The sequence below is a fragment of the Mercenaria mercenaria genome, chromosome 4 (assembly GCF_021730395.1).
Source record: "Mercenaria mercenaria strain notata chromosome 4, MADL_Memer_1, whole genome shotgun sequence".
In the NCBI taxonomy this organism is placed as follows: Eukaryota; Metazoa; Mollusca; class Bivalvia; order Venerida; family Veneridae; genus Mercenaria; species Mercenaria mercenaria.
In genome coordinates, this window is record NC_069364.1 from 41,712,772 (window position 1) to 41,740,590 (window position 27,819).

Here is a 27,819-nt window from a genome sequence, read left to right on the forward strand (position 1 = left end):
AAAAGGCATATAGATTTGAAACTTATTTTTTCTTTTTCTAGATCAATTACCAACCTCACTGGGTCAAGACCCATAACTCTGACATGTATTTTGAGCAAATTATGCCCCCTTTTAGACTTAGAAAATTTTGGTTAAAGTTTTACATGCAAGTTACTATCTCCAAAACTAATGCAGATATTGATTTGAAACTTTACATGTGTCTTCGGGGTTATAAATCTAGTTGATAGCAGCAAGTCCCATAACTCTGACCTTCATTTTGGCCAAATTATGCCCCCTTTTGGACTTAGACAATTCTGGTTAAAGTTCTGCGTGCAAGTACATACAGCTATTTCTAAAAGGCATATAGATTTGAAACTTATTTTTTCTTTTTCTAGATCAATTACCAACCTCATTGGGTCAAGTCCCATAACTCTGACATGTTTTTTGAGCAAATTATGCCCCCTTTTAGACTTAGAAAATTTTGGTTAAAGTTTTACATGCAAGTTACTATCTCCAAAACTAATGCAGATATTGATTTGAAACTTCACTTGTGTCTTCGGGGTTATAAAACTAGTTGATAGCATAAAGTCCCATAACTCTGACCTTCATTTTGGCCAAATTATGTCCCCTTTTGGACTTAGCAAATTCTGGTTAAAGTTTTGCGTGCAAGTACATACGGCTATTACTAAAAGGCATATAGATTTGAAACTTATTTTTTCTTTTTCTAGATCAATTACTAACCTCACTGGATCAAGTCCCATAACTCTGGCATGTATTTTGGGCAAATTATGCCCCCTTTTAGACTTTGAAAATTCTGGTTAAAGTTTTACATGCAAGTTTCTATCTCCAAAACTAATGCAGATATTGAATTGAAACTTCACATGTGCCTTCGGGGTTATAAAACTAGTTGATAGCAGCAAGTCCCATAACTGATATGCATTTTGGTCAAATTATTCCCCCTTTTGAACTTAAAACTCTTTTGATATTTAACCTTTTTGGGTAATATTTTCCTGCTTCTGGGACAATATTTCGAATAGTCGAGCTTGGCTGTCTTACGGACAGCTCTTGTTTACATAAACATCTTCTTCTCCAAAACTGCTGGTCAGAATTATACTAATATGGTCTGTAGCATCCTGGTGTGGTCCCCTGTCAATTTGTAGGTCCCTTTTAGAGGCCGCCAGAGTTAAAAATAGAAAAACCTTTAAACAATTTCTTCTCATGAACCGCTTGTTGGATCTTCATCAAACTTGGTCTGTGTCCTCAGATATGTTCAAATGGGGGCACTTTGCCCCATTATAGGGGCCTTTAGATTTAAAATAAGAAAAACCTTTAAACAACTTTTATGGTTTTGTATGGAACTGTATCATATACATAATCAAGGTCAGGTGGGTGACAAAGGGCCACGTTGGCCCTCTTGTTTCGTGTTTCAGGTTATGTCATTGTCTTTCTCCTTGTATTGGTTTTTTTTTCACACTAAAAACATTCCTGCAAAATCAGTATCATCTGTTGCATAATAATGATTACCGGGAAGAAACGCATTACAGTTCACTTAATATGATCATGTTTTATGTCTGTTTAACAACTTTTAGACCAGTTTGAGTAGAATTACTTTTAAGTTGATGTTGTAGTTGTGAAACATTCATATTTATCCAGCTTGTATTTTACTTAGTTTCTATGTCCTTCGCTTTATTTTAGTGCACCCCTTCTTATTACTGTTGTTTTTCCTTGTGAGTTTGTTTTTGCTGTTTAATCACCAGTTTACAATTTTGCTTCCTCTTCAAACACCAAGTCACTTTGATATTTGTGCAAGATTGCTGTATTGTTATTAAGCACCTATAATTTGTAGTCAAATATGCTACCCACCTTTTACTCCTAAAGCATACATGCCATAATTTTTCAGGACCTTTCCGGGATTCTGAGTTAAAATTTCCGGGATTTTTACCGTTTGTCCGGGACATACACCATGACATTAGTATTCATCTGTTTCATGCATAAATATCATAAAATTATATGCAATTTCCGGAGATAAACATTGTTCCCTCGCTTAGGAATAATTTGTTGCAAATGTCGTCTAGCTTTCTAAGGGAGGTAAATAGGGTAATTTACGTCTATAGTTCGGCACGCGAATTGGTTGCGTTCCCGAGGTGAACTGAATTGGGAGACTTGCTATATACGAAGAATTAACCTGGTCATCGTGATTTAGAATCCAGCTTATTTGGTATCTTTTTAAAGCTTAAAAGTTTACCTAATCATTAATAAAATGGAATCCTCAAAGGAATGAAATAAATCTTGTAGATAAAATAGATATAAAATATTTCGGGTTGGGTCAATTTTCAAGGATTGGCCGGCAAAGGCATTCAATAGTCAAAAGTTTAATTTAGAATATGTGTGACAATCAATCTACATTTTGAAAGATTACAACCTTTTAAAATAATTATCGTTTAATTGACCGTTATCAGCCATTTCTTCCAATCAAGGCTACATGTAGCTTCACCGCCTACGTGCTAACAACAACGAGATTTTCGGCTATTGTTCCTAATATTAAATTATCATAAAACTGTTATTGATTGCATAATTTTGTCAATTCATAATCAGGGTCATCAAAATAGCTGACTGTAAATTAATCTGGGTCATCAAAAGATCGCAGTGCGCAACATGAGTGGTGATCTGAGCTAGCTTAATCAACATGTGTCCCGCTCGAGGGCATGAAACTGATTATCGGATAATTAGGAATAAACAGTGTGACACCGGTGACTGTTTATTGTGTTTTATTCATGTAAAATTCAACAATTTATAGGCCAATTTTTGTTTTTCTGTATTTTTAATTTTCCGGGACATTTCAACACTGTCCGGGACACCGAGACGAGTTTGTGATTTCCGGGACAATCCCGGACAATCTGGGACGTATGACATGTATGCCTAAAGCAAAAGATTACTGGATGATAATACTGTCTGTTCACTGCTTCAAATAGCATGTGTGGTGGTTCCATCTTTTTTTTTATCAATTAGTTTTCCTGTTGTCAAAGGTCATAATAGATTACTAAAAATGTTCTTCCTTTATAATTTAGACACATTCAGTGATGTCATTCTTCTAAGTTGCCCTCCTGTGTAACACCAAGAACAGGGTTCCTCAATAGGCAAAAGTTAAGGGAGTAGTGCCCAACCTTCTTCATTATTATTATTATTATTAAACACCTAGAAAATGAGTTTTTACGCTTGGTTGGAATCACTTTGTCCCACTTGGTTTGTTTAATGCTTTGTCCATCTTGGAACATTAAATACAAGAATTTTGACACTCCTAGAGACAATTTAATAATGATAGATTGCAGTGAGGAATTGTGGAGAGCACAAGAACTGAACTCAGTTTTGAAAAGATCTTTTGTTCTTACTTTTTTTTTTTTTACTTTTAAGGCTTTTCAGTTGTTTCTTTTAATAGAATTTAATGTAACTTGGTAAAATGATCTACAACAGTGGGAGGAAGTGTGCCGAATAAGAAGCATAACTCTTATCTTCAATATTGGAATTGTATTGTCCCTTTTTGCTTTCAATTTATTCTTTTTATGCCCCCAAAGGGAGGCATATTAGTTTTCAACTGTCCGTCTGTTCGTTCGTTAGTTTGTTCGTTCGTCACAATGTTAACTTTCCGCATGAAGGCACTTTACTGGCAAACCACTGCACCCAGGACCTTCAAACTTCACATGCTGATAGTACTTATTGAGTACACCACCCCTACTGACTTTGGGGTCACCAGGTCAAAGGTCACAGGGGTCAACGTTAACTTTTGGCATGAAGGCACTTTACTCGCGAACCACTGCACCCAGGACCTTCAGTCTTAATGCTGATAGTACTTATTGAGTACACTACCCCTTCTGACTTTGGGGTCACCTGGTCAATGGTCAAGGTCACAGGGGCCAACGTTCACTTTTTGCATGAAGGCACTTTACATGCGAACCACTGAACCCAGGACCTTCAAACTTCACCTGCTGATAGTACTTATTGAGTACACCACCCCTACTGACTTTGGGGTCACAGGGGCCAACGTTAACTTTTTGCATAAAGGCACTTCACTCGCAAACCACTGCACACAGGACCTTCAAACTTCACATGCTGATAGTACTTATTGAGTACGCCACCCCTTCTGACTTTGGGGTCACCAGGTCAAAGGTCAAGGTGCTGCGGGGGCATTTGTCACCATTAGTGACAGCTCTTGTGCTTTCTGTTAACATAATTAGTACGATTTCGTTGAAGTGAATTTTACATAGGTTTACACAATGAAGAACAGTGCTTATTATACCCCCACCAAACATGTTTGAGGGGGGTATATAGGAGTCAGTTTTGTCGCGTCCTGTCCCGTCGCGTCCCGAAATCTATTATCTCAGTTATTACCAAATGGATTTGATTCAAACTTAAAATACATGTTCCACCTTATCACCCACATCATGTGACACAAGGTGCATAACTCTGACACCAAGTTTTCATGAATTATGTCCCCTTTTACTTAGAATTTAAGGTTAATTTTGTTGTATTTTCACTATATCTCAGTTATTACTAAATGGATTTGATTCAAACTTCAAATAGATGTTCCACCTCATCACCCACATCATGTGACACAAGGTGCGTAACTCTGACACCATTTTTTATGAATTATGTCCCTTTTTACTTAGAATTTAAGGTTGATTTTGATGTATTTTCACTATATCTCAGTTACTACAAAATGGATTTCATTCAAACTTAAAATAGATGTTCCACTTCATCACCCACATCATGTGTCCACATCATGTGACACAAGGTGCATAACTCTGACACTAAGTTTTCATGAATTATGTCCCCTTTTACTTAGAATTTAAGGTTAATTTTGTTGTATTTTCACTATATCTGAGTTATTACTAAATGGATTCGATTCAAACTTAACCCTTAGCCTGCTGCAGGCGAATTTAACAGCCTTTGCAAACAACTTGGAACCAGATCAGACGCCGATTAAATCGGCGTCTGATCAGGTTCCAAGCTGTTTGCTACTCTGACAATATTTCTTCCAATTTTGGCGCAAACTGAATGAACTTTACAATTTTAGCAGACGACATTTCCAGCAGACGACAATTTATCTAGCATGCTAAAGGTTAAAATAGTTGTTCCACCTCATCACCCAGATCATGTGACATAAGGTGCTTAACTCTGACATAATTTTTTTATGAATTATGTCCCCTTTTACTTTAAATTTAAGGTTGATTTTGATGTATTTTCACTATATCTCAGTTACCGGTATTACAAAATGGATTTGATTCAAACTTAAAATAGATGTTCCACCTCATCACCCACATCATGTGACACAAGGTGCATAACTCTGACACCAATTTTTCATGAATTATGCCCCTTTTTACTTAGAATTTAAGGTTAATTTTGATGTATTTTCACTATATCTCAGTTACTACTGAATGGATTTGATTCAGACTTAAAATAGATGTTCCACCTCATCACCCACATCATGTGACACAAGGTGCATAACTCTGACACTAATTTTTCTTGAATTGTGTCCCCTTTTACCTAGAATTTAAGGTTAATTTTGATGTATTTTCACTATATCTCATTCTGATTGGCTTAGAGCCAAAGGGAAGTAACCTTTTTTAGCTCGACTATTCATAGAATAGTAGAGCTATTGGACTCGCCCATGCGTCGGCGTCCGCGTCCCGATTTGGTTAAGTTTTTGTATGTAAGCTGGTATCTCAGCAACCACTTGTGGGAATGGACTGAAACTTCACACACTTATTCACTGTGATAAACTGACTTACACTGCACAGGTTCCATAACTCTATTTTGCTTTTTTACAAAATTATGCCCCTTTTTTGACTTAGAAATTTTTGGTTAAGGTTTTGTATGTAAGCTGGTATCTCAGTAACCATTTGTGGGAATGGATTGAAACTTCACACACTTATTCACTGTGATAAACTGACTTTCATTGCACAGGTTTCATATCTCTGTTTTGCTTTTTACAAAATTATGCCCCTTTTTCGACTTAGAAATTTTTGGTTAAGGTTTTGTATATAAGCTGGTATCTCAGTACTCACTAATGGGAATGGATTGAAACTTTACACACTTGTTCACTGTCATGATCTGACATGCACAAAGTAGGTCCCATAACTCTATTTTGCTTTTTTACAAAATTATGCCCCTTTTTCAACATAGAAATTTTTGGTTAAGTTTTTTTATGTAAGCTGGTATCTCAGTATCTACTAATGGGAAAGGATTGAAACTTCACACACTTGTTCACTGTCATGATATGACATGCAGTGCAAAGGGTCAATAACTCAACTTCGCATTTTACAAAATTATACCCCTTTTTCAACTTAGGAGTTTTTGGTTAAATTCTTATATGTAAGCTGGTATCTCAGTACCCACTTATGGGAATGGATTGAAACTTCACACACTTGTCCACTGTCATGAGCTGATGCAGGTTCCATAACCCTATTTTGCTTTTTTTACTAAATTATGCCCCTTTTTCGACTTTCTTATTCATTCAACCGACAAGGCTGTTGAATAGTTGAGCGTTGCTGTCCTCCGACAGCTCTTGCTTTTGTACTGAGTTTCTTCCTCTTAAATTCAAGGAATTAGTCTATTTTTAGAAATCCTATTTTTAGATTTTCAATATTTTAGGTATTTTTCTAACTTTTTTATTATAAGTCCTATGTAAAAAGTAAATACATTTTTCTGTGGTAACATGGGTCGGTAAGACACTTTTTTGTATTCACTTTCAGTGTATCTCTAATATTAGAGATTTTTTATATTTACTAGTATTACTATACTAGTATTATACTAGTATTACTTATATGTGGAAGCCCAGGATGAAGTACTCCAAAGACAAAGTATTTTTAAGATTTCTTATGGTTGCCATTCTTCTGTGACAAGACCGTATGGTGGGGGTATGAGTCACTCCTGTGACAGTTCTAGTTTAATCTTGAAACAGTTTTAATCATCTCCGGGCTCCCTTTTAGTTTTTTTCAGTTTTCACATTTGATTAAGATAAGAAGTTTGACTTCAGAAGAGAAATTACTGTAGTTCTATAGGTCAAACTAAAGCTTTACCTTGCAAACAATTATTCCAAACAAGAATTTTGTTGAGGGGTATGAATCACATTCAGTGATAGCTCTAGCTTAAAACTTGACTTAAGTGTTATTTATAGTTTAATTTCCATCTTTACTCTATTTCAGCTACTGTGAAATCATTTTTATTTGTTGGCAGGCATTTTTTGAGGGCGGGAGGAGTGGGGGTTGTTTTTATTATTTTGTGATCATTTCATTCAAAACTTTAATTTGATGAATTTTTTAACCCTCAATGTAACTTTTTTAACTTCAGATAACAGAGATCAGTTCAAACAAAGAAGTAATTATTCTGTGCTAACAAAATCAAATGATTTCACTCTAAATCTGCTCATCTTAATATCATAGCTCTGAAACTGTTATGAAATTGTATAATTTTATAGATTAGATTACAGGAATTTCTTGGTGTAAACGATTTAAATTTTTAGATAAAAACTTACTTATTCTCTTCTTTACATATTTAAGAACAGCTCAAGTGATGGAAACAGAGCGGTAAAATTATATACAAAAATTAGAAGAGCTGCTTATTTCATACCTATTGTAATAGAACTTTAATAAAGGAAAACATTAAATATAACTTAGAGCAGTTGTCAAAACTGCATCATTTTCCATCTTCAGAATATATAGATTGACTTGATGATACTACACGTTTTATATTTCAAAACACTTAGAATTAAATGTAATGTTCACAAAGTTATTAACTTATTGTGTCTCCCCCCCCTGGGATGTCATATTGTTTTTGCCATGTCTGTCTGTTCTTCCATACATCCGTCATACTTCATTTTTGGTCAATACCTGTAGAACCATTTGACCTAGAACCATGAGGAAGATGGCCCCTATTGTTTTAGGGGTCACTCCATTAAAGGTCAAAGTCACATGGGCTTGAACATGGAAAACCATTTCCGATTAGTGACTTGAGAACCACTTGACCCAAAATGTTGATACTTTATGGGATGATCATTCATGCAGGGTAGATGACCCCTGTTTTTTTTTGGGTTGATCTGTTAAAGGTCAAAGTCACAAGGACCTGAACTTGGAAATCTCTTTCAAATCAATAACTTGAGAACCTCTTGACCAAGACTTATTAGGATGTATCAGAAGTCAAGGTCACAGGGGACTGAACACGGAAAACCGTTTCCAATTCATAACTTGAGAACCACATGACTTAAAATGTTGAAACTTATTTGGATGATTGGATATGCTAAGTAGATGATCCCTGTTGTTGCCAACCATGAGTGTCTTTTCTCTGACTTGCTCCTGTCCCCTATTGACTTCTTGCCAATACAACTATGCACTGGGGGAGACATGCGCTTTTCCACAAAAGCATCTTCTGTTTTAGTAAGTTAGATCCTATTTGATATAGAATAACATAGTAGTGAATTATTTCATTAAAGTCCTGAAACTTGAATTATTCAGGATGTGGAATTGTGCAAACTGTTAGATTTTCTTTGGGATTTCATTCTATCAGACCAGAGTTATGGCCCTTGACTTAATCAAAAATATTCATATCATGAAGTACCAAAAAGTCATAAAACTTTATAATGATATTATTCAGCATGTTAAATTTGTGCATGTTGGGTTTTATTTGAGTTTTATCCAAAGTAAAATGAAATCTTTTATCTCTTGATACTGTGTTGTTGTATCCCTTCTCCTCATCCCATTTGATCATGGAGCATGAAGTGACATTAAGTAGGGTCACTAGGTCCTGTGTCTTAGAACTATACTTATAGTTGAACAAGTGAATTGACAAAATCTTGATTTTTTGTAGAGAAAAAAAAAGGTATTATTTATTAAGAGGCATACATAACCTGCCAGAAATAAAGTTTAAGACAGAGATTTTAGTTCTGTGTAGCTGAATCTCCATTGTTTAGGGCCTTTAAAACCTGTAGTTTACCAGATTATTTCTTGTTTTCCAAATTGTAGTAATTCAGATTTCTGTATGCTGTAAGTTCTATGAATTAAAACAAGTTTTCTTTCTCCCTTATAATTAAGTTAGTAGTTTATTAAAACAGTTATCATCACTTTCCTTGGTTATGGGTATACAGTGCATAGCGATAGAGATTTTGGAATAACGTAAACCTTTTAATGTTTCAGAATCCTGTAAAGGCAGTAAGCACTACTCTATGGAACTCGATCTTGAAGGTGAAGGACATTGCAGTACAACCTTTTCAACTTGACAGCAACATTTTCCCCAAGATTAAGAAGGAGCCTACATTGACGTTCAGCAGGGATAGAGAGTACTTGTAAGTTGCTTTGTTTCTCAACGTAAAAGTGGCAGAAGGTAGTGAGTAGGATCCTTGGATGAAAAGTTTGTTCTCTGTGATGATTTGTCAGGAGGCAATATATCTGAAGTTATTACTTATCAGTTACCATTTTTGCAGGGTAGGGTAATCAAGGAGTCACATGCACAAGGTGACTTTTCCAGCTTTTGATGGTAGAGAAAGACCCCATGTGCCGCTCCTGGCTTTGTTTCAGGCATGAGCGGGTACCTGGGTAGAACCACTGGCCTTCCATAAGCCAACTGGAGGTTTTCCTCACATTGAGAATTCTACACCTCCAGTGAGGTTTCAAACCCACATTGGTTAGAGTTTACAAACAACCTTGAACAGTCGGCCTCAGAGGCCCCTTTGAACCTGTTTGATGTACTGATTCATCATTACTGTGGAAGTGTAATGTCTTTCAACTCTAATTCATAGGTTTGACATACCACAAGAGAATCGGGAATCATTCTTCACAAATCCTGAGCGTTCTCGGATCGTTGACTTCATTTTGAGAAGAAAACCATTTGGTGAAGATAAGCAGGAAGCCTATACCTTTGGTAAGCTTCATTTAGTGATGATCAAATGAAGACGGACAGAATCTTTCTTGGACAAAATATCCTCTGCTCAATTTAACTAAGGTGGTGAAATTCCCCGTTGGTTTGTTGAAAGTGTTTATCATATCCAAATTTTCAATTCATTCTGTTTGAAAATGAATGATTATCATAGGTATTTTAAAAGTTTTTATTTAACAGAATCAAACAGAGGAATTTGTTGCTCTTGGTTGAATTGAACACGGGGAATTTTGTTGAGGGAAGATTATGTCCTAAATTCTGACCAAATATCTGTCACTGCTTATATAATTGTACACTATACTGTTAGTTATTGTCACATGATCATTAAATACTTGTTGCAGAAATCTTCTTGTAGTTAACAAGATGAAGTTCATATATCAAGACGAAGTCTCATAACTAACTCTTTGTGGAAAAGTCCTGTTATATGTGTAAGGCTGAGTCTTGTAATCAAACAGATTTTTATTGACTGCTATTCAGGATATAAGCTACCGTATGACATGAAATCTTTGGCAAATGGTAAGGAGCTTAGCAACTGACAGCAGTTTCATAACTCTGAAGATTTCACTTTATAGCCTGTATCCAGCTGTGCTTTTCCTACTTTTTCTGTGCATTTCTAAACAGGTCAGCCTTACATGGTAAAAAGACCTCCTAATAAATATTATGTAAATAAGAGAAAATTGTTTACAAAAAAAAAAAAGAAAACAATTCCAAGTTTGTTGCATCATGTTATATGTCCCATGATATTTAGGAATGATTTTTAATCAATGAATGTGTTACAGTCATTTATTCCTGTTCTATAATGTCTTATAAAGTATTCATTAAAGATTTGTTTGCTTTAAATTCTAGAAACAAAATCCATCAGTGTTTGATTGTACTCACCCGTTTTTAAGGTAGCGGACACATAATTGATCATTAATTTACTTGGAATTACAAGTTCTTTATTTTTTCGGCAACACTATCAGAGTAATATGCAGTAAATTTGCTAATATTTATGAACGTTAAATGTCTGGAATTCCAAATTCACTATGTTTTAGACCCGTGGAAATATCCACGTGTACAGTAGTGTTGTTAGGCAGTTTTGCATTCTTACACCTATAAGAGAATATTTGAGCCGCACCATGAGAAAACCAACATAGTGGTTTTGCGACCAGCATGGATCCAGACCAGCCTGAGCATCGGCGCAGTCTGGTCAGGATCCATGCTGTTCGCTTTTAAAGCCTATTGCCATTAGAGAAACCGTTAACAAACAGCATGAATCCTGACCAGACTGCGCGGATGCCCAGGCAGGTCTGGATCCATGCTAGTCACAAAGCCACTATGTTGGTTTTCTCATGGCGAGGCTCATATAATCAAAGAAAAATTCCGATTCTCTTATGTGGTTCACTACCTTAATACATTCCGTCTTAGTTTAATAAAGATGTGTGGTATTTCAGCTGAAAATTTCCATGCTCACAATGTAGGTATGTGTACTAACTAGTGTACCCAAATGTTATTTTCGCCTTGGTACAGTTCACTTTCCCGCTCCACCCAAGATTCAGGTAGTTATATTAAACTTCCTTTAGTTATTATACCTCCACCAAACATGTTTGAGGGGGGTATATAGGAGTCAGTTTTGTCGCGTCCCGTCCCGTCCCGTCGCATCCCGAAATCTATTATCTCAGTTATTACCAAATGGATTTGATTCGAACTTAAAATACATGTTCCACCTTATCACCCACATCATGTGACTCAAGGTGCATAACTCTTGACACCAAGTTTTCATGAATTATGTCCCCTTTTACTTAGAATTTAAGGTTAATTTTGTTGTATTTTCACTATATCTCAGTTATTACTAAATGGATTTGATTCAAACTTAAAATAGATGTTCCACCTCATCACCCACATCATGTGACATAAGGTGCATAACTCTGACACCATTTTTTTTATGAATTATGCCCCTTTTTACTTAGAATTTAAGGTTGATTTTGATGTATTTTCACTTTATCTCAGTTACTACTGAATGGATTTGATTCAAACTTAAAATAGATGTTCCACCTCATCACCCACATCATGTGCCCACATCATGTGACACAAGGTGCATAACTCTGACACCAAGTTTTCATGAATTATGTCCCCTTTTACTTAGAATTTAAGGTTAATTTTGTTGTATTTTCACTATATCTCAGTTATTACTAAATGGATTTGATTCAAACTTAAAATAGTTGTTCCACCTCATCACCCAGATGATGTGACATAAGGTGCTTAACTCTGACATAAATTTTTTATGAATTATGTCCCCTTTTACTTTAAATTTAAGGTTGATTTTGATGTATTTTCACTATATCTCAATTATTACAAAATGGATTTGATTCAAACTTAAAATAGATGTTCCACCTCATCACCCACATCATGTGACACAAGGTGCATAACTCTGACACCAATTTTTCATGAATTATGCCCCTTTTTACTTAGAATTTAAGGTTAATTTTGATGTATTTTCACTATATCTCAATTACTACTGAATGGATTTGATTCAGACTTAAAATAGATGTTCCACCTCATCACCCACATCATGTGACACAAGGTGCATAACTCTGACACTATTTTTCTTGAATTGTGTCCCCTTTTACCTAGAATTTAAGGTTAATTTTGATGTATTTTCACTATATCTCATTCTGATTGGCTTAGAGCCAAAGGGAAGTAACCTTTTTTTAACCTTTGTACTGAGTTTCTTCCCCTTAAATTCCAGGAATTAGTCCATTTTTAGAAATCCTATTTTTAGATTTTCAATATTTTAGGTATTTTTCTAACTTTTTTATTATAAGTCCTATGTAAAAAGTAAAAACATTTTTCCGTGGTAACATGGGTCGGTAAGACACTTTTTTGTATTCACTTTTAGTGTATCTCTAATATTAGAGATTTAATATATTTACTAGTATTACTATACTAGTATTATACTAGTATTACTTATATGTGGAAGCCCAGGATGAAGTACTCCAAAGTATTTTTAAGATTCCTTATGGTTGCCATTCTTCTGTGACAAGACCGTATGGTGGGGGTATGAGTCACTTCTGTGACAGTTCTAGTTAACATGTAATGATTTAGAATCAAATGAAAAGAAAATACCATTGTTTATTGCACAATAACAGATGAAAATGACGTAAATAAAGTAAAACCTGTGTTAAATTCTCGAACTGCAGAGATGGAAGGTAATTGTAGCAGATTTCTCAAGATTGAATGCTGGACCAAATTTGCACACACATAACGCAAATAATTTAGATTATTTTGAACAGATTTTTTATCATTTTCTGAATTCTTGCATAAAGCACTTGAACGGGTATTGTTAAAATTATGACATAGTCAAATTAACATTATTTATGCTTGTTTGATTTCAAGTTGTGGAACTGTAAAGACAGTCAGCAGTTTCTGTGCAGTTACGTATTCTAGTATTCCATTTGGTCATTCCTAGGCTATTGCTGATAGGAGCACATTCGAGCCGCACCATGAAAAAACCAACATAGTGCATTTTGCGACCAGCATGGAACCAGACCAGCCTGCGCATCTGCGCAGTCTGGTCAGGATCCATGCTGTTTGCTAACAGTTTCTCTAATTGCGATATGCTTTGAAAGTGAACAGCAGTCTGGTCTGGATCCATGCTGGTCACAAATGCACTATGTTGGTTTTCTCATGGTGTGGCTCATTTCTGTAAACATTCAAGAAGGCTGAAGTGACATACGGGGAATGCATAATTGAACTGAAATTGCCTCTTCTTATTTTGGGTCCATTACTTAAATATGGTATTCAACACAATGCTTACAATTTACTGCAAAAAAAATTTAAAAATATGTTAATCATTTGTAAAGATGGCTGAATTATGCTGCTGGTAATTGTTGTGGCTTGTCTCCCTTGTTTAAAACATAGGTTTAACTTACTTAGATTTTGTGTTACTACAAAACATTTACTTTTAAAGCTTTTTTGTAAATATTCTTCGTAAGATGTTGCATAGTATCCTAGCATGCATGCTAACATAATAAATGTTTGCATGAGAGTCTGCTCGAGAAAGACAACAGGATGGCCTAGTCAAAAGATAGGCCAAAAAGCTGTAGTTATGACCAAAAAAAATGTTAAGAGCTGTAATGTGTACAACTGATAAATTTTACTGTAAACAGATTTAAGAAGTAAATATAGGTCTCAGAAATAATACAGTTTACAGTTTTATTTGGCATATCGGCATAAACATGCCTTTGGCCATTTATGAAACAATATCTCAGATGGCCAAGACATACATTTATAAAATACAAATTCATGATATTAACAGTATATAATGCAGATACAGTATATTGTATATATTGTATAATATACTGAGTAATTACGTCACATAAATGCTCATATAATACTATATTAGTTCACAACAAATTGAATTAAGAAGCAGCAGTATCAAGTTTTTCTTTACGTATTTTCATAGCATTAAATACATACTTGGCTACATTTCTAATAGTTCTAACGTTTTTTGATGATAATAGTTTCACAAACTTATTAATAGAAGGAAATGAAGGATCAATACAATACTTTTGGCGTAGATCACGATAGAAAGGACAACATAGCATAAAATGGTACTCTGATTCAACATTTTTCATACAGATTTTACAAGTACGATCATTTCTAGCTACATTTATAAATCTACCACTCTCAATTTCTAAGTAATGTGCGGACAGTCTAAACCTAGATAATTCAATTCTTAGAGAAACATTATCAATAACATCTAGATATTTTTCATAACTAAACTCAGTCTTGAATTTTCTATAATAATTTAGTTTAGACTGATTTGATATTGTATCGTTCCATTCTTGAACATATTGGTCACGCAGTCTTTGCTTAAGCAAAGGTTCGTAATTAACAGCAAAATCAGTTGTATACCACGAATTACTATACCCAAGGTTATTAAGTAGATCTTTCACCGACAAAGCCCAAGAGTTTTTTATGTTTGTATTGTTCCCAGTAGTATTCAAAGCATCAATAAATACCTCGTGAATTATAGAATTAGGATTTTTCATTATTTTTAGCCATTGTTTCAATGCACGTTCCTTGCAGATCATAGACAATGGGAAACGACCAAGTTCTCCTAATATAGCAGCATTAGAGGTCTGAGACCGCACACCAAGAATACGTTTACAAAATCGAAAATGTAATTTATCAATTTCTTTTAGATTGTATACCCCCCAGACTTCTGAACCGTAAAGCAATATAGGTGTAACAAGAGAGTCAAAAAGAGTCAACTGAGTTTTAATATCCATAGGAACTGAACTGCAAACTGATAATAAATTATTATAGGCCTTGAGAGCTTAGTCGTTTAAAGACTTTACAGCATACTGCATATTACATGTGTAATAAAATTTCATACCTAAATAACAAAATGAATCAACAACTTCTACATTATTATCATTTATATACCATTGATAATTCCGAATGGTTTTTCTCTTTTCAAATACACAAATTTTCGTTTTTCTTACATTTATTTTCAGACCCCACTTGAGCGAGTATTCATATAAATTGTTAAGCAAATCTTGAAGACTGTTAGGGTTTGTAGTGAATAGAACAATATCTTCAGCAAATAATAACATGTACATAGATAATAAGTTTATATCAGTTTCAGACAATTGTGAAAAATCAATAATATTCTTTACATCATTTATAAATAGTATAAACAATAGAGGCGACCGTGGTTCGCCTTGTTTTACGCCTAACGTTACATTAAAAAAGTCAGAATACGACAACGTCAAAGTGTCTTTTACACAGGCTTTTACGTTACTATATATAGACTTTATCATTTTTACCATTTTACAACTTATTCCGGATTCAATCAATTTAACCCATAATGCATCGTGTATAACAGTGTCAAATGCCTTTTCATAATCTATAAACGAACAATACAATTTAGAATTATGAGATAACACTTTTTGGATAATACTATGCAACAAAAATATACAATCAGCTGTACTATGTTCATTTCTAAAACCGAATTGGCCGTTATTAAAAACATTTTCACTTTCACACCAGTTGTTTATTCGATTGCGTAATGCAAGGGAAAATATTTTTGCCATTACATTAACTAGTGTTATTCCTCTATAATTTGAGGGATCAGAAGTATCGCCTTTTTTGTGAATTGGTACGATCACACCTTTCCTCCAAAGATCTGGGTATTCACCTGAATTAAATATAACATTAAAAATTATAACTAAATATGATGAGATAAAATCCTTTGAATCAATGAAAAAATCGGCAACATTGTTTGTTATGTCACAACTTTTATGCCTGTTCAAACATTCAATAGTTTTCTTAATTTCATCATTAGTAAACTGACAGTCTAAGCTTTCAATATTTTATGGTTCGTCTCTTCTATCAAAATCATCAATATTAAATGTTGACTCATGTTGGGAATTTGAAACATTTTTGAAATGTTCAACAAAACTATCTAAACTAATATTACCAGATGCATTATTACATTTTTGTTTATATTTCTTAATATATTTCCAAAACTTTTTTGAATTACTTTTACTCAAATTTGACAATGTTTTCCTTTCTTTTGTATAAAATTTTCTTTTGGCTTTACGTTTACATGTAGAAAAAGCGCTTCTGGCATTTGAAAACAGATTTCTATTATCAACAGAAGGATTGTCCTTATATAATCTCTTACATCTATAAAATTCAGATTTATGTGTTTTACAATCATCATCAAACTAAAATGAATGTGTATATTTTTAGCTCACCTGTCACAAAGTGACAAGGTGAGCTTTTGTGATCGCGTGGTGTCCGTCGTCCGTCCGTGCGTCCGTAAACTTTTGCTTGTGACCACTCTAGAGGTCACATTTTTCATGGGATCTTTATGAAAGTTGGTCAGAATGTTCATCTTGATGATATCTAGGTCAATTTCGAAACTGGGTCACGTGCCTTCAAAAACTAGGTCAGTAGGTCTAAAAATAGAAAAACCTTGTGACCTCTCTAGAGGCCATATATATCACAAGATCTTCATGAAAATTTGTCAGAATGTTCATCTTGATGATATCTAGGTCAAGTTCGAAACTGGGTCACGTGGGGTCAAAAACTAGGTCAGTAGGTCTAAAAATAGAAAAAACCTTGTGACTCTCTAGAGGCCAAATTTTTCATGAGATCTTCATGAATATTGGTCAGAATGTTCACCTTGATGATATCTAGGTCAAGTTCGAAACTGGGTCACGTGGGGTCAAAAACTAGGTCATTAGGTCTAAAAATAGTAAAACCTTGTGACCTCTCTAGAGGCCATATTTCTCAATGGATCTTCATGAAAATTGTTCAGAATGTTCACCTCGATGATATCTAGGTCAAGTTCGAAACTGGGTCACGTGGGGTTAAAAACTAGGTCAGTAGATCTAAAAATAGAAAAACCTTGTGACCTCTCTAGAGGCCATATTTTTCATGAGATCTTCATGAATATTGGTCAGAATGTTCACCTTGATGATATCTAGGTCAAGTTTGAAACTGGGTCATGTGGGATCAAAAACTAGGTCAGTAGGTCTAAAAATAGAAAAACCTTGTGACCTCTCTAGAGGCCATATTTCTCAATGGATCTACATGAAAATTGGTCAGAATGTTAACCTTGATGATATCTAGGTCAAGTTCGAAACTGGGTCACGTGCAGTCAAAAACTAGGTCAGTAGGTCTAAAAATAGAAAAACCTTGTGACCTCTCTAGAGATCATATTTTTCAATGGATCTTCATGAAAATTGGTCAGAATGTTTACCTTGATGATATCTAGGTTGATTTCGAAACTGGGTCACGTTGGGTCAAAAACTAGGTCAGTAGATCTAAAAATAGAAAAACCTTGTGACCTCTCTAGAGGCCATATTTTTCATGAGATCTTCATGAATGTTGGTCAGAATGTTCACCTTGATGATATCTAGATCAGGTTCGATACTGGGTCACGTGGGACCAAAAACTAGGTCAGTAGATCTAAAAATAGAAAAACCTTGTGACCTCTCTAGAGGCCATATTTTTCATGAGATCTTCATGAATATTGGTCAGAAGGTTCACCTTGATGATATCTAGGTCAGGTTGGAAACTGGGTCACGTGGGGTCAAAAACTAGGTCAGTAGGTCAAAAAATAGAAAAACCTTGTGACCTCTCTAGAGGCCATATTTCTCAATGGATCTTCATGAAAATTGTTGAGAATGTTCAGTTTGATGATATCTAGGTCAGGTTCGTAACTGGGTCATGTGCGGTCAAAAACTAGGTCAGTAGATCGAAAAATAGAAAAACCTTGTGACCTCTCTAGAGGCCATATTTTTTACAAGATCTTCATGAAAATTTGTGAGAATGTGCATCTTGATGATATCTAGGTCAAGTTTAAAAGTGGGTCACTTGCCTTCAAAAACTAGGTCATTAGGTCAAATAATAGAAAAACCTTGTGACCTCTCTAGAGGCCATATTTTTCAATGGATTTTCATGAAAATTGGTCAGAATTTTTTATCTTGATGATATCTAGGTCACGTGCTCAAAAACTAGGTCACTATGTCAAATAATAGAAATAACGACGTCATACTCAGTTCAACACTGAGTCATGTGGGGATAGGTGAGCGATTCAGGACCATCTTGGTCCTCTTGTTTTGGTTTAGGATTTCTCTTCCTATGAAATGTTTTACCATGTAACTGAAAGGATATATCAAACATTATATCCGAAAAATTATTAATACAGGTATCTAGGTCAATAGTATTCGTCAGTAAATTGTTTGTTAAATCATCAAAAATATATTTTTTATCATTTAACAATATGTTCAGATCGTGTATTTTACAATCATCCCAAATTATCTTATCATAAGTGATATCATTCTTACAGTCAAATTTCATATTATCAAAATTTAAAACAAAATTGACAGGACAATGGTCTGAAAACTCAGTTAAATCATTTACATGCATATTATCAATAATAGAAAATACATTGCAGTCTGCTATTATATAATCTACAACACTAGCAGCAGTTTTATTACGTATCATATTATAGCAAGTAAATTGTCCTGGTTCTAAACGCCCATTTGCAATATACAAACTACTTTCCTTACATATAGACAATAGTTTGTTACCAAACGTATTTACATGGTTATCACATGATGAACGCAACGATACATTCACAGAACACTCATCATCATCGGGTAAATCTATAAAACGGTTCAAATTAATATTTTCAACTAAGTCTGACCTTTGACCTGTTCGTGCTTTAAAGTCGCCCGTTAGGACTATGTCACCTAACTGACTATACTTTCTTATATCATCAGACAGCACATCAAAAAAATCAATATCGAATAAAGGAGAGTTATGTTGTTTATATACGTTTGAGTCTTCTGGTGGTATGTAACAGCTACAAAAGTAAATGTCATTTAAACACCTAAAATATGACTTCTTTAATTTAAACCATACAATACCTATATTATTTAGGGAAACAAGCTCAATATGACCATAATATTTTTTGTTGTAATAAATAATTATACCACCACTATTTCGTTTAGCACGCTTGTTATATTTTGGACGATGACATGAAAAACTTTCAAAATTGTTTAAGTCAATATTAAGATATCTAGAGTTCCATGTTTCTGTAGCAATAATGATATCGTAGTCCGTTATAACATTAAGAAAGTCACTGTCATTTAACTTACTGCTTATACTCTGAACGTTCCAGAGTAAACAATTAAGCTGCTTCTTAGCGGGTTCTTAGCTGTCCTCCATATCCTGACTTCCGGTCGGCTGATCTTCCATACTGTTTCCTGTCGCAGGTTGGTTCCGTCTACGTCGGGGTTCTAGGGGTGGGACAGGGCTAGGTGGTAGAATGTCAGCCGTGTAACGCCTACCGTTAATATAAAGAATGTCATGAGAAAGAACGGCGTCTTTATTGTCCTTTCGGGCTTAGACAAGATAAGGGATTATAGATAATAGAAAGTAATGTCTTAATCATTTTGTTTGAGATTTTTAGCAGTTTTAAGATATTAATATCAATAGGCGACTAATTTTCATGATTTCTTGATTTTGTCAATCCACAGACTTAAATAGCAACAAGAAAATTGCTTTATAATATTATGTTTTATCCATTGATTTAGAAATCTGTGAATTTAAGACCTAACCAAATAGTCTTTTTAGCCAAAACCACAAAAGCAACAAAATTGAAATATTTTGCAGTATCAAATTCACTATAACTCTCAGTGTTAAATTCAAAAGAAATTACTATGGTTTTTAATGTTGTCAGTGTTGTTGGCATGATATTACATTGAAACTGATTGAGTCAATCCACAATATTAAATAGCAACAAGATAATTGCTTTATAATATTGTGTTTTATCCTTTAATTCTGAAATCTTTGAATTTACATTCTCACAAAATAGCCTTTTTGGCCAAAACCTTGAAACTATCTAAAGCAGTAGTTAGCAATTACTGTCCGTGTTAATTTCAGGAGAAATTGTTGTGTTATTAATGTTGTCAATGTTGTTGGCATGATATTGCATTGAAACTGTGAAAGTTCATAGCTTTGTTGTTATTATGCCCCCCTCCAAAGGAGGGGTATATTGTTTTGCAGACATTGGCCGGTCAGTCTTATGTCGGTTGGTATGTAGACTAGTCAGTTTCTGGATAATATCTCAAAAACACTTGGGCCTAGGATCATGAAAGAGGTTGGTCATAACCAGCAGATGACTCCTGTTGATGTTGAGATCTGTAGGTCAAAGGTCAAGGTCACAGTGACCCAGAATAGAACGGTTTCCGGATGATAACTCAAGAATGCTAGGGCCTAGGATCATGAATATTTAGAAGGTTGGTCATAACCAGCAGATGACCCCTATTGATTTTGAGGTCAGTATGTCAAAGGTCAAGGTCACATTGATCCTGAATAGGTCTACAGTTTCCAGATGTTAACTCTAGAATGCTTAGGCCTAGGATCATGAAAGTTGATAGGGAGGTTGGTCATGACCAGCAGATGACCCCTATTGTTTCGAGGTCAATAGGTCAAAGTTCAGGGTCACAGTGACCCGTAACAGTTAAACCGTTTTTAGATGATAACTGGAGAACACTGGGCTTAGGATCACTAAACTTGATAGGGAGGCTGATTATGACCAGCAGATGACCCTTATTGATTTTGAGATCAGTAGGTCAAAGGTCAAGGTCACAGTGACCCAGAACAGTTAAACCGTTTCCGGATGGTAACTTGAGACGGCTTGGGCCTAGGATCACGAAACTTGATTAGGAAGTTGATCATGACCAGCAGATGACCCCTAATGGTTTTGAAGTCAGTAGGTCAAAGGTCAATTTCACATTGCTAAACCATTTTCGGACGATAACTTAAGAACGCTTGGGTATAGGATCACGGAACTTAAGGAGGTTGATCATTACCATCAGATGACCCCAATTAATTTTGAGGTCAGTAGGTCAAAGGTCAAGGTCAGAACAGTAGAACCTTTTTTGCCAAATAACTAGAGAATGTTTTGGTCTAAGATTACATTTAATACGGAGGTCACTCAGGACTGGTAAATAACCCATAATTATTGAGTTGAGGTCAGAATGTCAAACCTCCAGTGCACCGTGACCATACAATTTCTGTTCCTTGTGCAGTTACTGAGTTTCATGTTCTAAGAGCATTTGTTTCTATAGTGTAACTAGAAGAGAACAGAATCTGATGTTTTACAATTTACATTTTATTTAAAGAGTAAAACTGTTGGTTTCTGTTGTCCAGCTTTGTTTTATTTCACTTTTGTATTTTTCTGAATTAATGTTTTGAAGTAAATTTAAATAGACAAAAAATAATAATGGTTACTTCACAATTATAGTTATCATCACTGTGAACCATCTTGTCCTTCCCTCACCTTGGAATAGGTTCTTAGAACCCATTTTTTACCAAACAAGATTCGACACTTACAAAGAGTTAGAGTCTGTATTCTTCTCTTTAACTGTTATCATGCTGGACACCATTGATTCTGCCTTTGCGACCAGTGTAGACCATGATCAGCTGGTCTGGATCCATGCTGGTCGCAAACCCACTATGTTGGTTTTCTCATGGCATGGCTCATATCTGGAGTCATTCGTTTTCCACCTCTGATTCATGTGGGGAAGTTGTCAGTTACTTTTAGTAAAGACAACACTGGTACAGAAATCAGGAACACTGGTGTCAGGCAACTAGTAACTGTCACTGTACCAAGACCAAAACACTTTAAGAACAGCATAAAGTATAAATGAAACGAACAAAACTTTTAGTTTATTATTTGCTACATGTAAAAAAAGTTCGCTCTGTATAGGTCAGAAAATTTTAGTTTTAAGAAATACTGGTAGTAATGTCCTCGAAACAATGAAAGCTATGCACAATAAAAGCAATTCACTGTCTTAATTATGCAGAACAAACACCAGAGAGAAGACTTCAAGAACACTTAAGTGAAATGTATAGATTGTATAGGGTAAAAGGTATACTCTTTTCACTAACGGTCACTGGTTCCCAGGTTATAAAGCTTGAGTTTTGAGACCAGTCTAAGAAATGCAACTCTGCCATTGGTCAGTTTCAAATTTGAATTCAGAAACAGTCAATCAGATGCTGGATTTGAGACCAGTCTGAGAAATGCTGCTCTACCATTGGTCAATTTTAAATTTGAATTAAGAAATGGCCAATCAGATGCAGGAGTTTGAGACTGGTCTTTAAATTCAGTTTTGTTTTCTTTGGTCTTAGCTTAGATACAGTTTTCTCTGTCCAGTTTGCAGTGCGACAATAAATTCTTGTTGATTTCTTTATGGATTGTTACAGACAAAGGGATAGAGTTTGCACAGTCGTAGTTTTTTAACTTGTTTGAAGTATTGTGAACGTGTTTGACCCACTGTATGTCTGTTTGTCTGTAAAGTTCATAACACTGATGAAGCTCTGTGATCTGGCTAACAAACTGATATTAAATGATAAAGTATTAAGTGGAACATATGACGGACATAGGGAGATTTACTGCTTTTATTATTCTACTAGTTTCAGTAAAACTGTTATATACGGTCTTTTCAGGAGTATGATAAGTTTATATCTTGTCTGGTCATGTTCATTTCCTGCTGTAGCTTCAGAATATTTAAGTTTTATAAAATTTTAGAGAAAAAAAAATGTACGGTCATGCTGCTATGTCTTTCCTTAGTCCAGTTTTGTTCAAACTTTGCAGAAAGATAGACTTTGATGACTTTTGGCAAGCTTTTGTTTAAAAATCCAGTTTTAAAGAAAGATAACTCTTAATGCAGAACTAGTCTTATACAAGTCTCCCTATGAATGTTTGACGTAGATGACAAGTGATATGATGATAGAGTTTTTATGAAAAAAATTAATCAGATAGAATTTCTGAATTAGAGAACTAGAGTTGATGTAGAAAAAGATCTTGCTCACAATGTGGAGCTGTAGGAAAGCCATATATCTCTTCTTCTTACCAGACTTTCTGTAAAATTTTGTTAGTAGTGCTCGGGTGAAGCAGTTTGATCTGTTTTGGCCCTCTTGTTATAATGTTAGATTATAACCGAGTCATGATGAAATTTGAAAAAAATGGTGAAATATAAGTGTAAGGAGTCATTTTCTTAGGTTATTTTCCATACGTTGATCATGATTTTGATTAAAAAAATGTCAAGAAAAAAAGTTATTTTTGAAAGTTTTGGTGCCGAGAGTAAAATTGTTTGAAAGTTGAAAAAAAAATTGTGAAATGTTTATTTGGAATAATAAAGATTAAATTGTTTGTTTTTTCTAGAGTTTATGGATTTAAAAACCCTGCCTCAGAATGCACATAGTTGATATAACCTTTATTCAGTGTATGCATTATTCAGCAGGATTTAGACATGCATGAACACCAGAAAAAAATTCAGTCCGATAATAAATCCAGTGTAAATCCAGTTACACGTGCACTTGGTGGTATTATGCACCTGATAAATGCACATTCCCTCTTCCAGGCACTTTAATAAAAGTACCAAATTGAATTAATTTCAAAGGGTATTCATACTTAACATTGTTTACATGTAGGGTAGTATTTTTTGGTAAAACAGACTGGTTATAATAGTTGCTCGAAGCAAACATATTATTCTGTAACATAATTTTTTAAGTCACATAGAACAGTTCCTTTACTTTAAGATAGAAACTGATCTCCAGTTCCAGTTACTAGTAAATTGATTTTATACTGTTATATCTTCTATTTTTAGGTATAAAGAAGATGTTAGCTGATGAATACTATAGCGCAGCATATCCGTTACATGAGGTTCGTTATTATTTGTTTGTGATTTAGAAATAAAGTTTAAAGTTTAGTAAAGTTTTCATAATGTAAAGGAATTCTCATGGAAAGCTTTTGTAAACATACCTTTTTCCCCTGCACAGACATCCCAACTTTTTCTGAATGCCAAGTGGGAGTTTTTGCTTTCCAAAGTGGGAGATTGAGGTGTTCAAGTGGGAGATTTTATACCGCGGTAATAATGTTCATGATAACGAAGCTTTTAACAAATCTAATGATAATATAAACTTATTTGCCCTTATAAAATCACTAGTCTTAAAAAAATTCACTTGTCTATATCTTATTATTCATGCATTTTTAATGTTTTGGAACAATAATACATGAAGCCTTCTGTGCAAAATTAAATAGTTATGGCACTTTAAGCACTATGTCTAAATTCAAAACACCACTGAGAATTAAACCTGCACTTTTATTTCTTTTGTTGGAAAGAAGATCCCCAGGTGAATTTTACATGACAAACAGTACAGCTGTTAGAACTGTAAAAACAAAATGTATATAGCTAAAAGTTCAAGCAATAGAAAATTTACTGTTTGATTCTCATCCCTGTCAACCAGTATTTAAAACCCCTCGCTCAAATACTTTTATTGATCAAAATCCTGTTATCCAAATTGAATGTCGGGTATTGTTACACTTTCGTAGATTTGCCTAAATCTCCAGTTAAAAGGATGTGTTTGACAAATTGTTATGAATGCAAGACAGTTTAACATCATTTGATAGTAAGTGATATTAAAATTTACCATGACATTTCCTCTTATCAAAATGATTTTAAGAGAAATGTTTTTTAAAACCTAGCAGGTTGACTCGGCGACCATCTACTTTCGATTTCAAAAAGTTACAGAAAAAGGTAAAGCCAGTATAATTTCTAATCTAAATTTGATTGAATTTAATAAGATATCTAATGTCTGGATTTTAATTTCAACTGTGACACATTAATCAACACCTGGCTTTGTTAAATCGTGTAATAAACAATAATCAGCACGGGTAGAATAAGGTGCGAAAATATCCGAAAGCTGTTGTTTATTACCGACTCGTCAGTAGTGATACAGTATCAGATAGGCGCAAAGAAGCGGATTATTTCATAATTTTTGTGTGTTTATGTTGTTGTGTTGTGTTTTTTTTTAATCGGGAGATTGAGACTTCTGATCGGGGTGATCGGGTTTTACAACCAGAATCGGGAGAAACCCGATCGGATCGGGAGAGTTGGGATGTCTGCCTGCATAGACTCCCCTCCACATCACCACCACCACCACACACACCTCTCAAAAAAACAATGTGTGTTGTGGGCTGGGGAAGGAGGCACTGAAATTTGCCTTTGTCTGTTTGTCCGAGTTCAATAACTTTATATTATACATGTCTCAAAAAGTATTTGATTTAGAGTCATCAGACATCATAGGATTTTTATTTTTCCTTTGAAGTTATGCAACTTGGGTCTTTTATGGGATTTCACTCCACCAGATCAGAGTTGTGGCCCTTGCCAAGGTCAAAGATTTGCATACACTACCTAAAAGTATGTTGCATATACCTCAAGAAGTATTTGACCTGGGGTCATGAAACCTTACAGGAATATTATTCAGCATGTGAAGTTGTGTGCCTTAGGTTTCATTTGGTATTCATCTTAGCAGGACCAGAGTTATAGCCCATGACTTAGTCCAAAAAAAATCATGAAGTGCCTAAAACTGTGTGTTGCAGGCATCTCAAACAATGCTTAACCTAGTGTCATGAAACCATAGGTTATTTGGCATGTTAAATTCTTCACCTGGGATTTTATTTGGTATTTACATCCCCTCCGTCTCAAAAAAAAAAAGTACCCCCCCCCCCACACACACACACACCTCCAAAAAGGTAATATGAAAGTTTACTATGTCTTGCAATGTTAACAAGTAACACATGACCATGCAGGGACAGTAAGTGGGGGCACCATTGTCCTGTGTACACACATCTACTATCTGTTAATTGTTAGAAATACCATTTTAACTTAACATACACTATTTTATCTTACATCTTTAGGTGGTATCCCATTGTTAAATATTAGCAGCCATTCAAATCAAAAGCTTGATATGTTAACAAGAAACATTGCAAAGAAAATTATGAATTTTTAAAAGACATTTTACCAAGTTGTTTCAGTTCAAGTTGTATGAAAAATGTTATGAGTTAATGTTTGGGAGTTCTCATGAAGGTCAGTGAATCCGACTACAAATTAAAGGCTTAGTGTTTGTGATTGACACATTCCATTGGTAATATCTACAACCTTGTATGTTTACAGGGTCACTGGAAGAGTGGGTCAGCGACAAACCAAAGGAAGACTTTGTATGAGAACTGGGCGTACTGGAGAAAGTTCTTTAAAATTCAACCTCTTGAATATATCAGGTACATTTTAACCCTTACCATGCTAAATTTCTATAATGGACTGGTCCATCTTCCAATTTGGGCAGTACCATTTATCATTTGAAGGGATGTTTACTAAAAATTTACTGACTGAATAGCGAACAGTGCAGACCATGATCAGACTGCACGGATGTGCAGGCTGATCTTGGTCTGCACTGGTCGCAAAGGCAGAATCACTTGCCGCCAGCAGGTTAAGGGTTAATCTTACAGGATAAGAAACAGGTTTTTATTTCATCATACCACAAGATTAAAATTGTACACCATATTCCTGGTGGAAAGTTAAATGTTTATTAAAATGACATTGTGCTGCCTGATTAACTCAATAGGGAGAGCGCAGATCTGTATCGTGGGGCCATGATCTCGATCCCAGGACGAGGCATATGTTCTCCATGACAGTTTTATAAAAGACATGTCTAAATTCATTCGTCCTCTGCCTCTAATTCATGTGGGGAAGTTGGCAATTACTTGTGGAGAACAGCTTTGTACTGGTACAGAATCCAGGAAAACTGGTTAGGTCAAATGCCTTTCGTTACATATTTGAAATACTGTTGAAAAACGTTGTTAAACACAGACAAACAAATAAAATGACATTGTTAAAGTTAAAAGTAACATTTAGACCAAATTGTGGACAAATGTTTCAAATGATTGATTTCATGGTAACATTATCTTACTTCTTTCCCCAGGAATTATTATGGTTCTCAGATTGGTCTTTACTTTGCATGGCTCGGGTTCTACACACGATGGTTGGTTGTTCCGTCCATACTGGGTTTCATTATATTCTTGTATGGTGTGATATACATGGATGATAGCTATCCTAGGTGAGTTGTTTTATTTCAAATTTCTACTTTCTGTAGGGGAGAGGTTTTCTTTGTAAAAGAAGTAAAGTTGAAAATTTATGTAGGAGTTTAGGGGTAGGGGTCACAAATCGGCAACCAAGAAAATGAAAACATTCTTCCCATTATAGTAGACTGCTATAAACAAAATCATTTAGAATCTTATTTTTACCTTCTTTTTACTTTTTGTACCCCCGACAACAAAGTTGTAAGGGGGGGTATACTGGTTTCAGGTTGTCTGTCTGTCTGTCTGTTTGTCTGTCTGTCTGTCCGTCTGTCCATAGACGCAATCTTGTGCGCACCATCTCTCCTTATCCCCTTGACAGAATTTAATGAAACTTCACACAAGTGATCAGTACCAACAGTAGTTTTGCATGGGGCATGTTAGGTTCTTTTAGAAAAAAAATTTGCAGAGTTATGGGACTTTGT

At 34.9% G+C, this 27,819-nt stretch overlaps 1 protein-coding gene across 8 annotated transcripts in view; it reads left to right on the forward strand.

Annotated features, from left to right (window-relative positions):
* The window catches only part of LOC123551530 (anoctamin-1-like), an 84,949-nt gene that overhangs the window by 34,256 nt on the left and 22,874 nt on the right, over positions 1 to 27,819 (forward strand). For all 8 annotated transcript variants that reach the window (XM_053541013.1, XM_053541014.1, XM_053541018.1 and 5 more), the window contains 5 exons: positions 9,165 to 9,313; positions 9,767 to 9,888; positions 24,087 to 24,142; positions 26,436 to 26,539; positions 27,241 to 27,375. In XM_053541013.1, coding sequence (XP_053396988.1) covers positions 9,165 to 9,313; positions 9,767 to 9,888; positions 24,087 to 24,142; positions 26,436 to 26,539; positions 27,241 to 27,375 — 566 coding nt within the window. The remainder of the gene's footprint in view (positions 1 to 9,164; positions 9,314 to 9,766; positions 9,889 to 24,086; positions 24,143 to 26,435; positions 26,540 to 27,240; positions 27,376 to 27,819) is intronic.